The sequence below is a fragment of the Rattus rattus genome, chromosome X, assembly GCF_011064425.1.
Source record: "Rattus rattus isolate New Zealand chromosome X, Rrattus_CSIRO_v1, whole genome shotgun sequence".
Lineage (NCBI taxonomy): Eukaryota > Metazoa > Chordata > Mammalia > Rodentia > Muridae > Rattus > Rattus rattus.
The window spans coordinates 95,743,592-95,765,049 of NC_046172.1; the positions used below are offsets into that span (position 1 = coordinate 95,743,592).

General features: G+C 37.5%; 1 protein-coding gene across 1 annotated transcript in view; it reads left to right on the plus strand.

Annotated features, from left to right (window-relative positions):
• Positions 1–21,458, plus strand: part of Pak3 (p21 (RAC1) activated kinase 3) — a 111,919-nt gene that overhangs the window by 40,013 nt on the left and 50,448 nt on the right. The window contains 6 exon segments of the mRNA XM_032889871.1: positions 2,161–2,261; positions 6,372–6,416; positions 7,597–7,671; positions 7,673–7,768; positions 8,580–8,615; positions 21,287–21,418. Coding sequence (XP_032745762.1) covers positions 2,161–2,261; positions 6,372–6,416; positions 7,597–7,671; positions 7,673–7,768; positions 8,580–8,615; positions 21,287–21,418 — 485 coding nt within the window.

The following is a 21,458-nucleotide window of genomic DNA, read 5'->3' on the forward strand; positions in this document are numbered from 1 at the left end:
AGCTGACATGAGATAAAGGTAAAAAATTCAGTGTTTCAAGTCATAGCCTAGAACAAATAAAAGCTTGGGGGTAAGAGAAAACCTAGCTCTCCGGAAAGCATAAAATGAATGTGGACAGTGGGTTCCATAGCAACAGTAGAAGCTAGATATGTAAACTGTGATCGGGTCATGCAATCTCTTAGATACCAAGTTCGGAAGAATGAATTTTAACTCATAATGCATTGAACATATAAGGTTCTTAAAGGTAAGAATAGAATCCGGTCACAGAATAGAGAAAGGTGTCAAAGGGAGCAAAATTGGAGGCAGTGGGCCAGGGGGGAAGTACCAATGCCTTGGACAAAGATAGTGACTTCTGAAACTATTTCAGGAAATAGAATAAAACAAAAAATCGTGACCATAGTAAAAATCTAAGATGGCTCCCATAATATTGGTTTTGTTATTTGGGCCAACGTAAGATTACTTAGTAGTCATGTGGGAATAGTATGACTTGGATATACAACTGTTTTTATTTTAATTTTGTCTTTTATTGAAAATAGTTTTTTTTTCTACACTACATCATGATTATGGTTTCTCCTAGTACTACTCTTTACAGTTCCTCCCTAACCTTCCTCATTTGGATCCACTCCTTTCTGTTCCTTAGAAAACAAACAGGTATCTAAAGGATAATAAAAAATTAAGTAAGTCTAAAACAAATTTTAGTATGATAAAACAAACAAAAAAAGAGCCAAAGGAAAATACAATTTTAAAGACTCAAGTACACCATCCTATGAATGTCAGTATGTTTTGTATTTCATCATTTTTGAATGCTTTAATCATTTCTTCTAATCATCTGTGGAAAAGAATAATCTATTCTTTGCTTCATTCCTCCCCAAAGAGGAGTCTAAGCCCATGCTACTCCTCCAGTCTGGTTGGATAGCAGCAGTATTTCCTTGAGATAAAAAAAAACAGGAGGAGCAAGTTTGGCTTTATTGTTTTTTGCCCTTGGCCTCAAAGAAGGCAAAAATTTCCTACTTGTCAAGCAACTTTCTTGGAAGACACTTTGAGTCAAATCTGTATAGAGATTTGGTCACGAGGAGTATTTATGTCTAAGACAGTATGTCATAACTCTGCAGCCAGTAGAGAGGAGGGGAGAGTTTATTTACTGGCAAAGAAACCATGAATGAAGTTTTATATAAAGACATGGGACATATAACAAGGGCTCTTCTACTGGTATCCAGAGGAATTATGAACTTCTGAAAGAAAATGCAAAATTATGTATATATCTTTACTACTTTTTGGTGGGCATAGGTGTTCTAAATTTCTTCAGATTCCTTCAGTAGAATTTGGCTCTACAGAGGATATCCAGATCTGGTTTCTCTGACATGAATGAAATGACTTCAGCAGGCAACTGCACCCAACTGAATCACTTCCAAAGCCCCAAGGAACCTTTATAAATTATGAATTATGTATTTATAATTCTCTATTGTTCTTTATGAAAATAAAAGCCGCCTTCTCAAATCGTGTAAAGTATCTTACACTATTTTGATCTATCTCTGTCAGCCAGATTAGCAAGTTTCTCGCCATAGGTTTGTGTCTAGGAGAAAAGAATATGTGTAGAGAAAAACTGCAGAAGGACAAAACCATCCCTAGCAAAGGGAAAACAACAAGCACAAGGATACTCAAAGAAATAATGGTTACCTAAGGAAGAAATGCAGAACGTAGAACTAGAGAAACATGTAGCAATGTCGGGTAAGGATGAGAGATCAGAAATGAGGGAAAGTAAGACAAAGTTCACAGGAGTTACTTCAGTGGGACAAGAACAGGGGAAGCCTATTCCATTTGCCCCTCTCAACAAGTACAATTGACAGTTGACCACTAAGTTGATAAATGGCCACGAAGTTATATAAAGCTGCATAGCAATTTGGACTGCCAAGAAGTCTCTGCCCACTGTTCAGTAAGATTAATATCAATTAAAGTAGATTTACTATAAACAATGGAGTCTTCACTGAGGTTAAAGTATATAGTACATATATGCCTGAAAATAGTGAGTCTTGAATTTTAAACTTAAGATTTAAATCAGTCAATTGTCTCTCTGTAATCGTTTTTGATGAGCCTTCTTAAGCAGTTTATGGAATCCAAAAATATACCTCAAATAAATACATGTTAACATTTTGTCTTTAGCCAATAAGAAGAAAGAGAAGGAACGCCCAGAGATCTCTCTTCCTTCAGACTTTGAGCATACGATTCATGTGGGTTTTGATGCAGTCACCGGGGAATTCACTGTAAGTAAGCTCCTTATTTTGTTTTGTAAGCCATGAAAAAAAACAAACCTATTTTCTTTACGAAATAGGTTTCAAGTAAGGATTGTTGTATTCCAAAATTTCAGTCTGAAGATGGACTTTTCCTGGATAATCACACATGGAAATAGGAAGCGGGCAACAACACTGACAAAATTAATTTGTATATCCTAACACAAGTGTCTTATGACCCTATAATTTTCAATTTATTTGAAGAGATTTATTTGCCAAGACACAGGAAATGTAGCCATGGTAAGGAGACCCTGCCTGAACCTATTCCTTAATCATGTGAAGTAAATCAAAGACTGATTTATTCAACTTGGCTGGCGAAGGCAGTTCATCTGAATAATTCAAGCTTTCCACTAGGTCCTGAATTATACCGATCTGCTAACTACAGTACCAAAACGCTCTGTAAAGTTTGCCTAGTCTCTCCTTTGATTTTAAGATTATTAGTAGGTATCTTTTATAAACATTCAAAACCACTATCCCCCTGTTTCTGGAAGAAATATTGTACATTACAGATGTATTAGCAGTTATGTGACTATTTTACATATATATTATGTATGAATCATCTATAATAATTACCAATATGAATTATCTGGATATGACAGGTCTAGATCTGTTTCTTCTTTGAACAATTGCAGGGCTCAAAATGTCTCAGATACTTGCCATTTTATTCCTCTAAAGAATGTATTTGTCACCCCCTTTATTACATGAGTGAGAGGAGAGACGTTGCTATATTCTAGCTAATTGTTCTATACTAGTAAGCAACTCATTCACCATGTACATTCTGAAACAACAAAGAGCTTCAAATAAATTTAGAAAATTAAAACTTTGATAAAAATCAACACAATAATTCTTGGTTTGCTAAGCTGGAATAAATTTATAGATATTGGAGAATCCAATTTCCTGTCTTGTAGCATAATGGTTAGTGAATGGACTGTGTTGTGCGGTTAAAGGGTTAAGAAGCAAGGCAATTCGATTTGAAGAACTATGCCACTTTGCTGAATTGACAGCCGAATTATTTTGTTCATTGCTGGAATTACACAGTGCAAGAATGAAATAGAAACAGAGTAAATGTCTTGGCCTCATAAATTAGTGTTTCTATGTTTTCAGTAGCAAGCAGGAAAAAAAATGCTCAAAAATAATGAGACTGCTGAAACTGAGACAGATATGATTTAATGAATTTGGTTATCTAAGTCAAAGACATTACTTAAATGACATTTAGTTTGAGCACATCCTTTACTTCATTGCTAGAACATTCTCTTTGACCACATTTAGAAACCACAAACTGATTATAAACCCTACCACCCATTCACTGCCTTTCCCACTGTATAAAAAATGTTTTTATGATCTGACCATTGTATATTTAAAAACATCTGAAGAGAATCTAGCTAATTTTCTGATATTTGAAACAGGAAAAGCCCTCAAGCTTTCTAGTTTTGTCTAACAACTTGTCTCTTTTATTTTAAGAGCTTCATTTTTTTTTTTAGCTCCTCTCTGCTTTTCTTCTGTTTAAATCTCTCATGGTTTTATTTGCTGCTATTCCTGGTTTTCTTTTCTTGTTCTTTTCCTTTGGAGGTTCTGCTGTGAATGTTCTCTTATTTAACATTGTGATTAACGTACACCTTATTGCTTCTGCCTTTTTTGACATCTTTTGCCATGTTTTCCCCATGATTAGCCCTTTCTTTATTCTTTCTGGGTTCTGAATGGAAATAAAGGGAGACTAAATCACCACCATCTTGCTGTCTGCAGCACTAAGCCTTGTCCACTGTGGTCTGAATTAGAACCCAATAGACCAATCTGAGAGGAGTAAGGTAGAATAGGAAGGTAGAGATGGCCATTCTAGTCCTGCTGCAATTAAACCGAACAACATCCTCTTCTAAAATTCATTTGAAATGAAATGGCGTTTTCCAGTCCACTAATAGGAGTTCATTGACTTTGCAGACAGATAGACAACCAATTTAGAAATTTGAAGTACTTTGTTGTCATTTTGATCATCTTTAGCAGCTGCTTCTACATATATTTTAAATGATCACAAATTCTTCCTTCCTTGTTATCTTAACCTACAATTTATAATTAATATTCTAGCATGTTTAACTCTTCAACTAGCAAAAGTAATCAGCCTTTAACACTTCTATTGGTAGAATTTCAAATCGGGTGTTAATTGCCATAGATACCATTAGGTTATTGCCTGTTGGGGAAAATCATATTGTGAAATTTGATTATTGTTGAATTTTGAGCCATTTGCTAAACTGTAGACAAGTTGTTTTTACAAAAGCCTGCTCTTATGAATAATTGAACCTTAGTTTGATATGTTTCTTGGTGATTACCCTAATGGCTAATTGGCTTATATTACCTTGTATACCTACATGGGCATACACTTGAACCCTAAAGCTAAAATTAGGATGGGAGGTGAGATTTGGTGTATGAAATTATTACAAGTCCTTACCCATTATATTGCCATTTTTGTCCCAAATACTTCAGAACTCCCCTTTCCAGACCTCTAGACCTGTGACGGTCGCTTCAAGTCAATCAGAGGGAAAACTGGTATGAGTGATATAAATTATCATTTCTTATAATAAGACTAATGCTTGGCCTGTTATATCATGCTGCCATTCTCCTGGGCTACACTGGACACTCCCCAGCTTGACATACACCCACTTGTGATTGTACATTGTACACAGCATCGACATGTGCTCCTGCTTCTGATGCTCAGACTCTTGGGTCTTCCTTAGCTGGCTAACAGTCTAGATTACTTCCTCAATTTGGAGGGATAAGGTGACTCTCTGACTACGTGCTATTGTGGCATGTGGTCACTAATCAGGTCTCATTGAGAAACTAGTTTGTCTCACCTTAGAAAAGATAACTTATGTCAGCACTGTAGTATATGGTAAGTAGCATTATCTGGAGGAAATTCTTCAACTGACAGCATTTTTTTGCTGTCTAATGATTATCACACAACTTTCCCAAAAGTTTCGAAGTGCCATGGGAATGTATAATACCTGTGAATATTCTAATGATTATGGTAATGATCATGCCAGTGAAGTCTGCTTTAGTGGTTATGTGCAATGCATACCTGGATTTGTAACACTCAATAACTCCTTTGGCCATTACAGTATTAACCAAATGCTATTAATTGCACTTAGAATCAGAACTGGGATCATGCATGGGCTCCTGAGTTCCAATTTTTGGCTTAAGGCTTTAGCATCAAACTGCGTGATAAATGCATGTAAAAGTGTTGTTTCACTGTGCTTGGAATAACCATAAATGCCAGGAATCAAGGACATGTATCCCAAATCAAAGCAGTTGGGTCAAAGCATGTTTCTTAAGCATTCGAGATATCTTAAATTAGACAAATATGTTAATTTATATCTGATCTTATTTGGGGGAAATGGTGTTTGGAACTATATCATTAAATGGAAATTATTCATGCAAGGTTTGAAATGAAATGTCTTCCCTCTCCCTAATATAAATGCATACTAAACCTAAGCATAGTGCCTGCCTTTGTAAGGATGGCTTTAGTATAATTTCCTCTAAGCCACCCATAGTTTTAGCTACAAAATATAGAAGAATAAAGCTCAATATTGTTACATAGGCTTCCCTTGAGTTTTAACCACATAGATAAGTCCAATATGAAATGGGAAATTAGATAACCAGAATTGGAAACTGAAATTTGTAAGTTTATCCCATTGGCTATCCATAACGACCCAGTTATAAAAGCAACTTACAAGTGATTATTGAAGCGTTTCATGATGCCATCCTTTATCCCTCCAAATTCTAGTTGCTGCTTCTTAGTAACTTCCCCAATTGCTTAATGGTAATTCTTACTATTGCCTATTTATTGAGGAACCGTCTGGTCCAAAGTGGAATTATATATTCAAACTTTGGAACACTATTGTTTTCTCTGTTCTCTTAAATCTGTATCCCGTCCTGTCCCCGGTCTAGTCAATACCACCCCCCTATTTCCATAACTGCCCCACTTTAAAAGGGAACCCCCCATTCAGACCCATTGGTTTCATCTTTTCCCACCTTCTAAGTTGTCCCACATTCTGTTTTAACTTTCTTTTCTTTCTTTATTTACGTCCATTACAGCCAGATCTCTATGGCTCACAGATGTGCCCAGGGAAGCTCCCAGAGGTGCGTCACAGGCCCAAAAGAAGCTTGCATCAAAGTGCTTCTTTGAGATGTCATAACACTGCAGTAGCAGGTTCATGTGTGTGCAGTAGACTCGTTGCTTGGCTTATCTCACTCTTTTTTGTTGTCATTCCCAAACTCTGGAGGCCCACGTCACACATTGTTTTGCCGAGACTTCATGGGACCAAGCCATCTAAATTGTGTCTGGATGCACTCCAGTAACAGTGTGTCCATTTCTCTCTCTCTCTCCAAGATGCTCTTGGAGGTTGGATAATTATAAACCGGGGACATCTGCAGCTTGAAAGTGCAGGAAAGAATGCTAGATGTTTAGTGTAAAGCTCATCTCTCTGGAATTTTGAATAATTTTCCTTGGTTATTTTTCTTAATATTCCCCCCCTCTCTGCTCTAAGTGCTTCATATTATTCAGTACAAATTCTCACAAGGCTTTGATATGGTTTGGTCCCCAACTTCTATGTGGCCAATGAAGTAGGGAGGGAGGGAGAGGGGGAGGAAAGGAGGAAGGCATGGCCTGGAGAAAGCTGCAAGAGAACTATCCAAAGCAGCATAAATGTTACTGTTGAGTGTTTCAGTGGTCGTTGCTCCTCCACAACTGTAGCTTTTCTCCTCCCAATTGGACCTCATTATAAAGCCCTAGGGCCCCCAAATTACATTTTGCAAACAAAAAGTTGAAACAGACCGAGGGTCAGGCTTTCCTTTTATTTGAATATTATGTTTCAAAGATACCTAAAAGAGCTATGACACTCCAGTCACGAAAAAAAAAAAAAAACCATTGATCTGCACTATACTGTACTGTGCACAAATTTAGAGAAGTCTTGCTATGTCTGCCCTGAGTCGCCAGAAAAAAACTAAGCTAAGCCGTAAACATCATTTCATGGATGAGCAGAGTCAATATGGAGGTGATTTTCATGCGCTTTTTGTTTTTATCACGACCATACTCTCACCACCCTTTTTAAGTTGGATCCTAGTTTTACCTATGTGTTTTGATTAGAGAAGAGAATGATTGCATTATTAAGTTACTAACGTTAAATCTAGACTGTAACTTCAGTTTCCCAAGTGTAATCCAACAGGTAGCATGGGCTTCTTGGTGAAGAACTTTACTGGAACAGGCACGTGCTCCCTGATAGATGTTCTGAGCAGCCATTCTTTCCTTTGCTGTCCACAGGAAATTCCTGAACAATGGGCCTGACTGCTCCAAACCTCAACATTACAAAATTGAAATAGAAAGAAGAACCCACAGGGCTGTCCTGGATGTTCTCTCAAGTTTCGACTCCAAAGAAACAGTCAACAACCAGAAATACATGAGCTTTACATCAGGAGGTAAGGGCAATTCTAGGGTATCAAAGGAGACGGTGCCAGTTCTCAGAGCCTCGTAGCTATCGCATATTGAAGTCAGCTTCAGTAGCTTCCGCAAATGGCAGCAGTGTAAGTAAACCTGCTGATGGGGTGGGAGTCGGACATCAAGGCTAGAAGCTTTGTTTTTAGCTGGAAATGGTTCAAGGAAGCAGTGGTCAGCAATCACGGTTCTATGTCTTCACGAGTATGAAGGTAGTCAGTCATTTAGCATGAGGGCTTGAATATGATCACAAAGTAAGAGTAGAAGGATGAACAATGATCTCTAGAAATATATTAATTCACCTGTGTCATGACAATGTAACACAACTTTTGTGCTTATCAGGTTATTTTCACAAGGTCCCCAAGTTGGGGGGGGGGGAGTTATCAGTGTCCTCCTATTGGTAAAGACGGTAATGGCATTGTTAATACCAAATTGTGACTCCATTTGCTGGAGTGTACATATCCGTGTTAATCCCAAATTGTGACTTCATTCACTCTTATATACATAGTTCGTTTAGTTGATCAATTTTATTTTTTGAGAAAAGTCATCGGGATTGGCTCTATAGAGCAAATCATTTACCATAGAAAGGAGGAAATACCATATCTTTATTCCAGATGAAATGAGGCCTTTATTAAAATTTGTAAAGGGACTTGCTGAAAATATGGTTAGGACCTAATATGAGGTATTTTAGAGAGCAAAACCATGCCATTAATCATAAATTTACTGCTGAATTTCCCTTCTGATTGGTGATGAACAGTTGCTTAGGTAGAATTTATGAAGCAATTTATGACTTTCTTTTATTCTGACTTAAGATAAAAAGTGCCTATGGATATATAGCACATCAGTCAGTGAAGTCAAAATTATTTCTCACAATCATTTGTAACCTAAGATCTAATATAATTACTTATATTGGTTCCTATGTCCAATTTTCAGACATAAATTTTAAAAAGCAGTTTTAAAAAAAGTATAACTTAGAAACATAAATTTCTATTTTATATAATATATCTAGTTAATATATACCTATAAATATCTTTTATCTATTATAAAAAGTACCTTGTATTTTTGTCAATTTATACACCACTGTTACTATATCTACAGTTTTCAAGTCTAAAAATATATAACATTTGTAACGGGTGTAGTAGCACATGCCTTTAATCCCAGCACTCTGGAGGCAGAAGAAGGCAGATCTCTGTGAGTTCAAGGCCAGCCTGCTCTTCAAAGTGAGTTCCAGCACAACCAGGACTATTATACAGAGAAACTCTGTCTCAAAAGCAAGATAGATAGATAGATAGATGGATGGATGGATGGATGGATAGATGGACAGATGGATGGATGGGTGGACGGACAGATGGATAGATAGGTAGAGAGGTAGATAGATAGAGATGTTGATATAAATTATAACAAGTTGCATAGAATTCACAGATTTAACAAAAATATTTATAGAAAAATATTTGTCTATATTGTAATATTAGTGGAAATACTACAGCATCATTGTTCTTACAGCTAAAAATTCAAAGGCACTATAATTTTCATATTCAAAGTATACACTATTTAACACAACCCATTTTTGAAAAAGATAGCCTAAGTATATAGTTTTCTCAGTGATATTCCCATATTGGGCAGTCATATGTAAACACGTCATAATAGTGACAGGATGCTCATGTTACAAGGGACCTTGCCAACCTCTTAGTTTAACATTTTCCTGTTTTCAAAGGAGAAATAAAGATGAGATATCTCTGGAGCTCTTTTAGCAGTGCCTTAGGAAAGTCATCACCATCATCTACATGAGATTTCTCCTTAACGAGAAAATTATTTCTGGTTTACTCAGATTGGCAACAAAATAGTAAATGCTCCTGAAAACTTACAGTCAAGGCTACTTCTGTCAGACATTAGAAAATCAAGGTTTATAAGACATCTAATGCTCCTATACTCTTAATACTATGCTTCCCACCATAATCAATTCTCAACATAGCCCCTATTTGTCACTAATCTGGTGTTTGGGTTTGTTTTGTTTTATTTTTCATTAATTTACTTATTTACTATAATCCTGATTGCAGCCCCGCCCCTCCTCTCCTCCAGCCCCACCCTCACAAACCTTTTCCCCCATTATGCCCTTGTCTTCTACTCAGAGGAAGAGACCACGCCCATGGGTACCAAACCTCCCTGGCACATCAAGTCGCAGCAGGTTCATCTAAGTACACCCTCCCATTGAGGCCAAGAAAGGTTGCCTAGCTGGGGAAGTGGATCCAGGGCAGGCAACAGAGTCAGAAGACGTCCTTGCTCTCTAATTGTTAGGGGACCCCACATGAAAGGCCAACCACATTTGTTACAAATGTGTAGGTAGGGTGCCTAGATCTAGCCGCTGAATGCTTTTTGGTTGGTGGTTCAGTCTTTGTGAGCCCTCATGGACCCAGGTTAGTTGACTCTGTAGGTCTTGTAGTATCTTTGACCCCTCTGACCCCAATTCTTCCCCCAACCCTTCCACAAAATGCAATGAACTCCTCTTGATGTTTGGCTGTGGGTCTCTACGTCTGTTTCCATCAGCTGCTGAGAGGTGAAGCCTCTCAGGAGACAGTTATGCCAGGCTCCTGTTTGCAAGCATGGCAGTGTCATTAATAGTGTCAGGAGTTAGCTCTTTTCTATGGGGTGAATCTCAAGTTGGGCCAGTGATTGGTTGACTCTCCCTCAATCTCTACTCTGTCTTTTCCCTGTTCATCTTGTAGGCAGGACAAATTTTGGGCTGAAGGTTTTGTGGGTGGTTTGGTGTTCCCCTTCTTCCATTGGAAGTATTACTTGGTTACAAAAGGTGGCCACTTCAGTCCCCATATCCTCAGCTGCTAATTAGTCTCAGCTTGGGTCACCCCTATAGACTCCTGGGAGCCTCCCTTTTCCTAGGTGTCAATCATTTACAACTTGTATTGATCCAGTATTCTAAGATAGGAATGTATCACTGTTTGACCATTCACTGACTCAAGGCTTTTCAGACTTTGTCTAGTTCTTACATATTACAAATAATGTTCCTATTCAAACCCATGTGTAGTAGGCTGATGAGATGTCTCAGTGGTTAAGAGCACTAGCTGCTCTTCCTGATGACCTGGGTTTGATTCCCAATACACACATGGTAGCTTACAACCATCTGTAACTCCAATGCCACAGAATCTGATATCCTCTTCTGGACTCTGCAGGCATGGCTTTGGAACTAACTTGACTGTGGCAATGAGGAATGAAGAAATCAGAAAGAGGTTCACAAAAGCTGGGTCCAGTAGACCGTGTGCTGTGATAGAGATGGATCTGTAGCCTGGAAACCCACCCTGTGTATTATATGCAGTTGAATGAGGAGGCAGTTTAGGATAAACAGCTGAAAGAGGAGACAGGCTAGCTAATCTCGGTAGGAGGTCACTGTAGGGGACCAGTCTCAGAATACAGTTATCCATGGGGAGGATGCTGTCATTGGTAACTTCCCACACATGCTGTCAACCTCCATACTTTCACCAGGAGAAGGCCTTGCCCTTCTTGTGGATTTGAGGCATTGGGGGTTCTTGTCATGGCCATGCCTATGTCAATAATACAATTCACTCAGGACATCATCCACTCACCACACACAGTACAATGCAGGCATACATGCAAGCAAAACACTTTTAAAGGCTGATAAGTCAAGTAGCAATAATTGATTTAAACAGCTGTGTGCTTAAGATGAGGTTTCTGTTGATTGAATGAACTGAATTGGACCCTTAAGTTCAATGAGATTCACTCCAGTGATGCTCAGTTACTTAATATAAAGAGTATACTTCACAGTATACATTCTGTATGCACTTAGATGTCAAAAAGGATCTGAGTTATTGAACTGGAACTGAACACTCTATATACAGACTCAATTTATCAAAAGGTTTGGCACCTTTTAGTATCCTGAGTGGAAAATAAAATACAAGCACTGTTGTATTCTCTATGTTTTAAAATTCTGGCTGTGTATTGAATATAGGATCTGGTGACATATCCTATAGTCGTATGCTCCTTACTGCTCACCTTTGTTTATGTGATTGTATATGGTATAAGGTTGTGAGCATGTGCACATATGCATGTACACATGTGTAGGGTTAAGAGATCCATGCCAGGCAAATATAATGACCCAAGATCCATTTTACTTTTTGAAGCAGAGTATTTAACTGAATCTATAGCTGTCCATTTCCGCTAGATTGGCTGGATAGTGACTTTCAGGGGTCTACCTTTTTCTGATTCCCTAGTTCTGGGTTTCCAGGCCTATACTATCATGTTAAACATTTTTAATGGTTCTGGGAATTGGGCCTCAGATCCTTATTCTTTCAAAGCAAGCATTTTACCAAAAATGTCATCTCTCTAACACTAAATAGCACCTTTTCTTTATAACATAGATGTATTTCCATCTATGGAACCTTGCCTTTAATTTCCAGCCAATTTTTGACTTCAGTATTTTGTTTTGATTATACTATTCATAATGAAATTATACCTTTATAATTTGAAGCTTCTATTCCAAGTAGAAGGTAAAAGGAAATACTAACAATATGCCAAAGTTAATGCCTCAAGAACCTGGGTATGTAATTTACAGATTTCTCCATTTGTATTTGTAATACTGGTTCTTCTTGTCTAAATCAGTAGCTCTTTTGTTTGATTGTGCATCAGAGTTGCCCAAAAATTCTGACACCATGCAGTTTCCAGGGTTGTACTTCCAATAGGAGTCTAGAGTAGAACTCTCAAATCTGCAACATTTTTAGTCTTCTTTTTTCTTTTATTGAAAACAAGTTTTTTATATAATATACTCTGATTATCATTTCTTCTCCCCTACGTCTTCCTTACCTCCTCTCCCATCCAAATCTACACCCTTTCTTTCTCTTTTTCTCACTAGAAAACAAACATGAATCTAAAAATAAAAATAAGATAAAATGCAAATAGACCAGAATAGAACAAAATGAACAATCAAAGAAACAAATAAAAACAGAAGAGCAAAAGAAAAAGAACTAGAAACATAGATGCAGAGACATACATGTTTACACACAAAGGCATTCCCTGCAAACACAAAATGAGAACTGTAATATATACGCCAAAGACCTGTAAGGTTAAAAAAAAGTTCCTTGAAAAGTCTTATCATACAAAGAACCTCCAAAAATACCACTTGAGTTTGTTTTGTGTTTGCCATATACTACTGGACGTAGGACCTGCCCTTAAGAGTGCTTTTTATACCCAGTGAGACTCGGATGAAGAAAAATAATTTTTCCTGTGCAAATGGTTGTCAATCGGAGATAGCTTCTGGGTTAAGGATGGCTGCTCATCTACACTTCCCCTCTCAGCACTGGAACCTAGTTGAATCTATACAGGCCCTGTACGTGTTGCCACGGTCTCTTGTGTGCGAGTCCTGCTGTTTTCAGAAGCCCTTGTTTTCACGATGTCCACCATCTCCACTGGCTCTTATAATCTTTCTGCCTTCTCCTCTTTGGAGTTCCCTGAGCCATAGGAGGTGGGGGTTGAGGTAAATGGAGGCCTCTCATTTAGGACAGAGTATTGCAAGGCTCTCACCCTGCTCAGTGTCCTCTGTGAGTCTCTGCATTTTTTCCCATTTTTTTCAGGACGATTTTTTTTTTTTTTTTTTTTTTTTTTTTTTTTTTTTTTTTTTTTTTTTTTTTTTTTTTTTTTTTTTTTTTTTTTTTTTTTTTTTTTTTTTTTTTTTTTTTTTTTTTTTTTTTTTTTTTTTTTTTTTTTTTTTTTTTTTTTTTTTTTTTTTTTTTTTTTTTTTTTTTTTTTTTTTTTTTTTTTTTTTTTTTTTTTTTTTTTTTTTTTTTTTTTTCCTCTGATGATGGTTGAGCAAGATACTGATCAATGAGTGTAGCAGAATGTGATTAGGAGTCCTTCTTTCCCTGCATTCATTTGGCAGCACACTAGCATTTTGTTTTTATTTAAGTCTGTGGACTATTCAGTCCCATGTTACTGGCATTCAAGCAGTATCGTGAATGGGTTCCATTTCATGGAGTAGATACTAAATCCAATGGTTGATTACTCCGATGAGCTTTGTGCTACTATTACACCAGCACACCTTGCAAGCAGGTCACCATTATATAGTGAATGGTTTGTAGCTGGATTAGTGTCTACTTATCTCCTTTGGTAGTTTATAGAGTACTTTCTAGTAACACAAACGCATGTCAGTAGGCATCATGGTTCTGGCTAGGCACCTGCATGACTTCTCTATGTTCGATGAATTGTGCAGGTGTTATTTTCAGCCACGGAGCCTTATGATCAATTTGTGGAGAGCAACCAACAGCCATGTCAAGAGAGATAGCCTGTGTGGGGTTTCCATGGGACTCTATGGACAGCAACTTGGTTAGATGTCGTCCATTTCTAGAACTGGCGGCTTTATTAGGTGACAAGAGCTGTCCAATTGAAGCTCATCTTTTCCAATATTTAGCAATTACATTTAGATACCCGTTATATATGCATATATTTTAGGAAGCTTCTACTGTAGTGGGTTTCCATACAACTTCTTATATGACTCTTAGTTTGATGTGCTCCTTCAAATATTGTCCCCTTTACTCCCTCACCCTCCCTATCCTTGTTTGATATTATCATTACATACACTCACGCACACACACTCTCCACCCATGTCTGTGTATTCTATTGCCCCTTCCTAGGGAGATCTTCTCCCTAGTCCCTTACCTTCTCTCTGCCTAACCTCTGTGGTTTTACAGATCGTGCCTTGCTTATCAATGACCTAACAGCTACATATACATTCACATATAAGCAAAATCATGCCATAGGTTTTTTATGAGTCTGAGTCACCTCACTTAGGATGATTTTTTCCTTCTAGTTCCATCCATTTCCCCGTGAATTTCATGATTTTATTTTTTAAACAGCACAATAGTTTTCCATTGTGTATTGGGACACTGGTGAGTGGTATGTGTATAAGAGAGAGAGGGAGAGAGAGAAGGAGCCTGTGTGGAAACTATAATACAATTTCAGATGTGTTCTTCAGGAGAATACCTCACGTTTGAGATGGTGTCTCTTATTGGGACCTAGGCTGCAGACTAGGCTAGGCTGGCTAGCTACTGACCTGAACAGGTCCACAAACCTCTTCCTCCCCAGTGCTGGGATTGCAAGTGTATGCTGTCATGTCCAGCATTTGATGTGGTTACTGGGGAGTCAAAATTAGGTCCCTGTGCCAATATGGCAAGCACTTTACCAATGGAATGGTCTCTCTAACTCCAAGATTTGGTGTGTTGTTGATAAGCAGGCATGAAACAGAGGAAAACTTTCTGTAGCATACTATCAAAGCAAATGACAATAACCCAACATTAGTTTATCTCTGGACTAGTCAGTCCCTGAAAAGTAAGTGTTTCAGTGGAATTCTATTGAGGCTGCAAGGAAAATGATATTATGAAATTTGCAGGACGGTAGAAATAGAAAATATTCTGTTAAGGGAGGTAACCCAGGTGCAGAAAGACAAAACCGCACGTTCTTTCTTATATGTGGATCCTAGTTTCTAATTATTAAATATGAGTATTTATAAGGAGTTGATTATGAGCTTAACCCAAGAAACTTGAAAGGGACACATAAGATAGAAAAGAGGCGTTAAGTAAGGAAACTGGAGAGAAATAAAACATGTGTGGTATGAAAATGAAAGGAAACAATACTGAAATTTGGGGTACAGTGAAAACAGGGGTATCAGGCGGATGGAGAACCAACCAAAGTGAAGTATGCGTGAAAATGTCATAGGGAACCCCATTACTTTGTAAGCCAGTCTTTATACAATTAAATTTTAATTTGAAAGGAATAAATATGTATGCTTAAATAAAATCAACATCAAGTAAACATGTATTTCAGTCTAATACTTTGTAAAAATTCTACAGTATTTTCCTCATAATAGATCATATCCAATACATAATTATACCATATTAGTACATTGTAGATATTAACAAGATTATAAAGTTTCCATATTGATGTTCCAGAATAGATGTAAGTTCTTCCGTGTAATAGTTTTTTTAATAGGATGCCTCAAGAGTCCTGACCTCAAGAAATGAAAATTCACTTTAGGATCACCTTGGGGAGCAAAACTAGTAGCATAAACAGGAAAACATTATGCAAAGAGAAAGCAAAATTAAAAATACCCATAGTAACACTCTCCAACAGAAATGCAATATAGGGGCTGGAGAGGTGGTTCAGTGGTTAAAATCATCGACTTCTCTTCCAGAGGTCCTGAGTTCAATTCCCAGCAACCTCATGGTGGGTCACAACCATCCATAATGGGATCTGGTGTGTCTGAAGACAGCTACAGAGTACTCATATATATAAAATAAATAAATCTTTAAAAAATACAATATAAACATGTATAATTGAAATATTTTAGTAACCACATTTTAAAATTAAAAAAATAAATGCTAAAATTAATTCAATGATATATTTTATACAAGCCAGATACAATTCCAACATGAAGGAAAAGAAATAGGCATAAATCCCCATCTCTAGCAGAGAAGCTATTTACAACTGATAACTGCCCAGAGAGGGAACAATCCTTTTCCTGAATAAGTGACACTGGTTGTATCAACCACACTCCAAGGCAAGTCCCACACACAGGAGTGGCAACACAAATCGGAATCTGTGACTGAGTTTCTGTAGCTTTTTTTCTTTTAAGAGATATAAAGAACATGAAGTTGGATGGGTAGGGAGCAAGGGGAAAAACTGGGGGGAATTGAGGTAGGGAAAGGAGTATGATCAAAATATATCATATGTCTCTGCTCCCTCTCCTATGCCTGCATTTCTTGTAGACAGGATAAAGTTTTGTGGGTGCATTAATGTCTATCGATTCACTGGAGTTCTTGTTGGCTACAGGAAGTGACCTCTTCAGGTTTCATAGCTCCAATGTCGTAAGTCACAGCTTAGGTCACCCCCATTGATTCTTGGGAACCTGCCTTATTTCAGGTGTTTGCATCTTCTAGGAGATGCCCCCACCTCCTTACCCCTGTCAGTTGCAGATTTCCATTCATTCTCATGGCCATCTAGCCATCTCTTCTGACCTTCCCTATACTTGATCCTGAACCCCCCCCCATTCCCCTCTCCATCCCCATCTCCCAGCCAGATCCCTCCCTCCATCTGTGTTTATGACTATTTTATTCCCCCTTACTATGTGAGATTTAAAATTTCTCACTTGGGCCTTCTTTCTTGTTTACCTTTTTGGGTCTATGGTACCTGTATTTTATGGCTAATATCCACTTACAAGTGAGCACATACCATGCATGTCCTTTTGGGACTGGGTTACCTTTCTCAGGATGATATTCTCAAGTTCTATCCATTTGTCTGAAAATTTTCATGATGTCTTGCTTTTTTTTAAATTTTTTAAAATTTACTTACATTTCAAATTTACTTACATTTCTTTACTTACATTTCAAATGTTATTTCCCTTCCCGGTTTCCTGTCCATAATCCTCCATCCCCTCCTCTCCCCTCCCCCATATGGGTATTCTCGCCATACATCCCCCTGACTGCCCCCCCTTATTCCCCTGCACTGGTTTTTAATGGCTGCATAGTATTTCATTGTGGAGATGAACCACTTGGTTTTTATCCTTTCTTCAGTTGAGGGACATTTAGGTTGTTTCCAGTTTCTGGCTATTATGAATAAAGCTGCTATGAACATAGTTAAACAAGTGTCTTTGTGGGATGTTTGAGCATCTTTTGGGTTTATGCCCAGGAATGGTATAGCTGGGTCTTGAGGTAGAACTATTTCCAGCTTTCTAAGAAAATGCCAAATTGATTTCCACAGTAGTTGTACAAATTTGCACTCCCACCAACAATGAAGAAGTGTTCCCCTTGCTCCACACTCTTGCCAGCGTGTGCTGTCTCTTGAGTTTTTGATCTGAGTCATTCTGACCAGTGTAAGAGGGAATCTGAGATTTTAGATTTCCATTTCCCTGATGACTACAGACTCTGAGCATTTCTTTAGTCCTTCTCAGTCATTGGAGAGTCCTCTGTTGAGAATTCTTTTTAGCTTTCTACCCCATTTTTTAATTGGGCTTTGATTGTTGGTGTTCAATTTCTTGAGTTCTTTGTAAAATTTGAATATTAGCCCTCTATAAGATGAAGGGTTGGTGAAGATCCTTTCCCAATCTGTAGGATGCCAATTTGTCTTATTGACAGTGTCCTTTGCTTACAGAAACTACAGTTTCATGATGTTCCATTTATCCATTGTTGACCTTAGAGCCTGAGCCATTGGTGTTCTGTTCAGGAAACTGTCTCCTGTACCAATGTGATGACGCTATTTCCAAATTTCCCTTCAAGGAGATTTAAGGTATATTGTTTTATGCTGAGGTCCTTGATCCACTTGAACTTTAGTTTTATTCAGAGTGATAAACATGGATCTATTTTCATTTTTCTACATAGAGACTGCCGGTTAGACCAGCACCATTTACTGAAGATGCTTTCATTTTTCATTGTATGGTTTTGACTTCTTTATCAAAAATCAAGTGCCCATAGGTGTGTGGGTTTGTTTCTGAGTGTTTGATTTGATTTCATTGATCAATGTATTTGTTTTTGTACCAATACCATGCGGTTTTTGTCAAAATTGCTCTTTAGTACAGCTTGAGATCAGAGGTGGTGATTACTCCCAAAGTCCATTTATTGTTTAGAGTTGTTTAGCTATCCTGGATTTTTTGTTTTTCCATGTGAAGTTGCGAATTGTTCTTTTAAGATCTATAAAAATTGGGTTGTAATTTTGTTAGGTATGTAGTAGATGAATAGCTTGGTCTTCATGTGGGTCCTAAACAACTGGAACAGGACTAGTCCTAAAGCAGTTGCCTGTGCATGGGATATGTTCTACTAGCTGGACTGCCTTGTCTGGCCTCAATGGGAGAGGAAGCACCTAAGCCTGTAGAGACTTGATGTGCCAGGGTAGGGGATACTTAGGGGCCCTACCCACTCAGAGGAGAAGGAGATAGAGGAAGGATTGTGGGAGGGGGTTACTGAGAGGGGATCCATGAGTGGGATATAAAGTGAATAAGTAAAAAATAAATTTAAAAATTATATCCTATGAAAATCTCAAAGAATACACGATTTTTTTAAAGAAAAGAGAAAATGAATGAAACAAGGATAGTGTGGGCTCAGCTAGACTTAGCAAAATACATTCTGATTGATTAGAGATGACAGAAATTTACTCTGACCTTCCTAGTTAATGTGTAAAACCAAGCAGGAAACACATTCCTGATAAGAGGGGTGCTTTCTATAAAACAAGACTCTATCTATACTGGGCTATGTTTCCAATGTGGTTACTAAAGGGAAGAATTCCAACCATGTTTCTCATTAATGTTCAGAAGCAAAATACTTAACATAAAATTTAGCAAGAATCTATGCTGACTATATGAAAAGTAGGACTTACTGGGAACAGAAAATGTAACTCTCTATGAGAGCAAGGGGACTAAGGGGAGGAGAAGAGTTCCAAGGGGAGAAAAAATAAGTAATATGCTTATATCAAAGTGTCCTTATAAAAGCCAAGGCTATGTATGATGAATATTTGCCAATTAAAATTGTTTATTAAAAAATTCTCAATATTAAAAATATTACCAGGGCTTAGCTCACTAAGTAATGTGTTTTCTGTGCAAGCATAGAGACCTGAATTCTGTTCTCCAACACCTATGTAAATTTCAGGAGCAGTGTGCACATGTCTACTATTATTACAGTAGTGCTGAAAGGTGGAGGCAGTTAGATCCTGGGGTCTGTCTAGCTGGCAAGCTCTATCTGGGTTCAGTTAAAAGACTGTCTCAAAGAATAAGCTAGAGAGTGTGTTATGTGACACCATTCCTGAGAAAATAAATGTTTGCTTACTCCAAATAGGGAAGAAATGAGAGAACAAAGTAGAAATATACCAAAGTTTACCTCTGTGAACCAATGAGGTTACTTACAGGAACATGGGTGAAGGATTTGTTACAGGTTTAGAAATGACTCAAAGACAGCTGCATCACCAAAGCCCACCGTGTCATTGGTGACAGCTCACGAAAGCTGGAAACTTGGAGTCCACCGCACAGCCTGCAGACAGCTCAACAGATTGTAGAGCATCCATTCCATGTGGCTTAGTTGATCTGAGTCTGTACAGACAGTTTGCCTGGTTTTGTTGCTTCTAGACAGTTTGAGTGATCTCTGCTACTTCCCGGTAGCTCAGCTGCTTTGAGAGTGTCTCTCAGCAGTTCTGTTTACATAAACTCAAGGAAGGAGGAGCCTAGTGTATCTGCTCAGTTTCAGGGATTTCCTAAAACCTTTATTTCCTGAGCTTAAGAAGTTTCTCAGAAAGAAGGAATGTTTCTCCCATTGGAACTTTCTATGTCTTAACAAAACTTTGAAAGATAGAAGTTTATCTCAAAGGATATTGCTACACAACAGAGAGATATAGGAAGATACTCACCTTGGACCTCTGGCGTATACACACAGACACACACACAGATACACAGAGGCATGCTCACCTGCACACACATGTGCATACATCCATATATACACTCATACATCATTCAGCATATAAAAAATTAAATGCTATATTTATTACATCAATATAAGATCATTAATGCATTAGTAAAATAATTTACATTTTCATATCAAGTTTACAGAATCTGAGATGTACAATACTATTATAACATAAATCAATTCAGACAACTATGTTTGTGTGTGTGTGTGTGTGTGTGTGATTCAGTATCCATGTGTCTAATATCTGTCTGTACCAAACCTATACCATAGTTTATGTGAACCTGTGTCAAGTTTACCTATGAGACTTGTTATAAGACACTTCCAAGTGCCTGAGTTTCTGGTTGATAGATCTGGGTGGACCCTGAGAATTTGCACTAGTAACAGCACTTTGAGAACCACACCTTAACTCATGCCGAATTCACAAACTTGCCAACATTTCCCCACTATGTTAACTTGAAATAAAATATGAACACTCGGTACTGTGGTGATAGATATTATTAGGTGTTATTACCATATATTGAAAATTACCAGTATCCTCTTTATTGGTTATATTAAGCAATTACTGATATAAGAACATGTTCCTTGGATCTTAGTGTCTATTACTGAGTGATGTTTTCTAGGAGGCTTAACAAGGAAGAAGCATTTCTTAGCTTTTTAACTCTTAGTATTTGCATAACTATAGCTAGCCTTAGGATCATGCTCCTTATGCTATCAGAAAGTTGGCCTTTAAAACATGACAAACAAAATTCAGGAAATTATTAATCTACTTAATACATATTCAAAGTATTAATGTAAGTTAATTTGATTTTTAATGTAGTCATTAATTTAAAATAAAAAACAAAGACAATAATGTAGATTTTGTGGTCCATTTTATCACGAAATTAATTTGTCTCTGAATGTACCCTGCTCTTGGCTACTGAATGTAGATCATTGTGCTCATTTGAGAAAAAAAATCTGTTTTTTCCTATTTCTACACATTTAAGTATTTCATCTCTGTTTTCTTGTTTCTGAAGAAAAATAGAAACGTTAATACCTTGTCTTTAAACATTTGTTCTTCGAAGAATACCAAAACAGCTTCAGAACCTCCTTTGGCTCCTCCTGTATCTGAAGAAGAGGACGAAGAAGAGGAAGAGGAAGAAGATGACAATGAGCCCCCGCCTGTCATTGCACCAAGACCAGAGCATACAAAATCAGTAAGTCAGAAAGACGAGTATGGTATGTTTCCTCTCATTT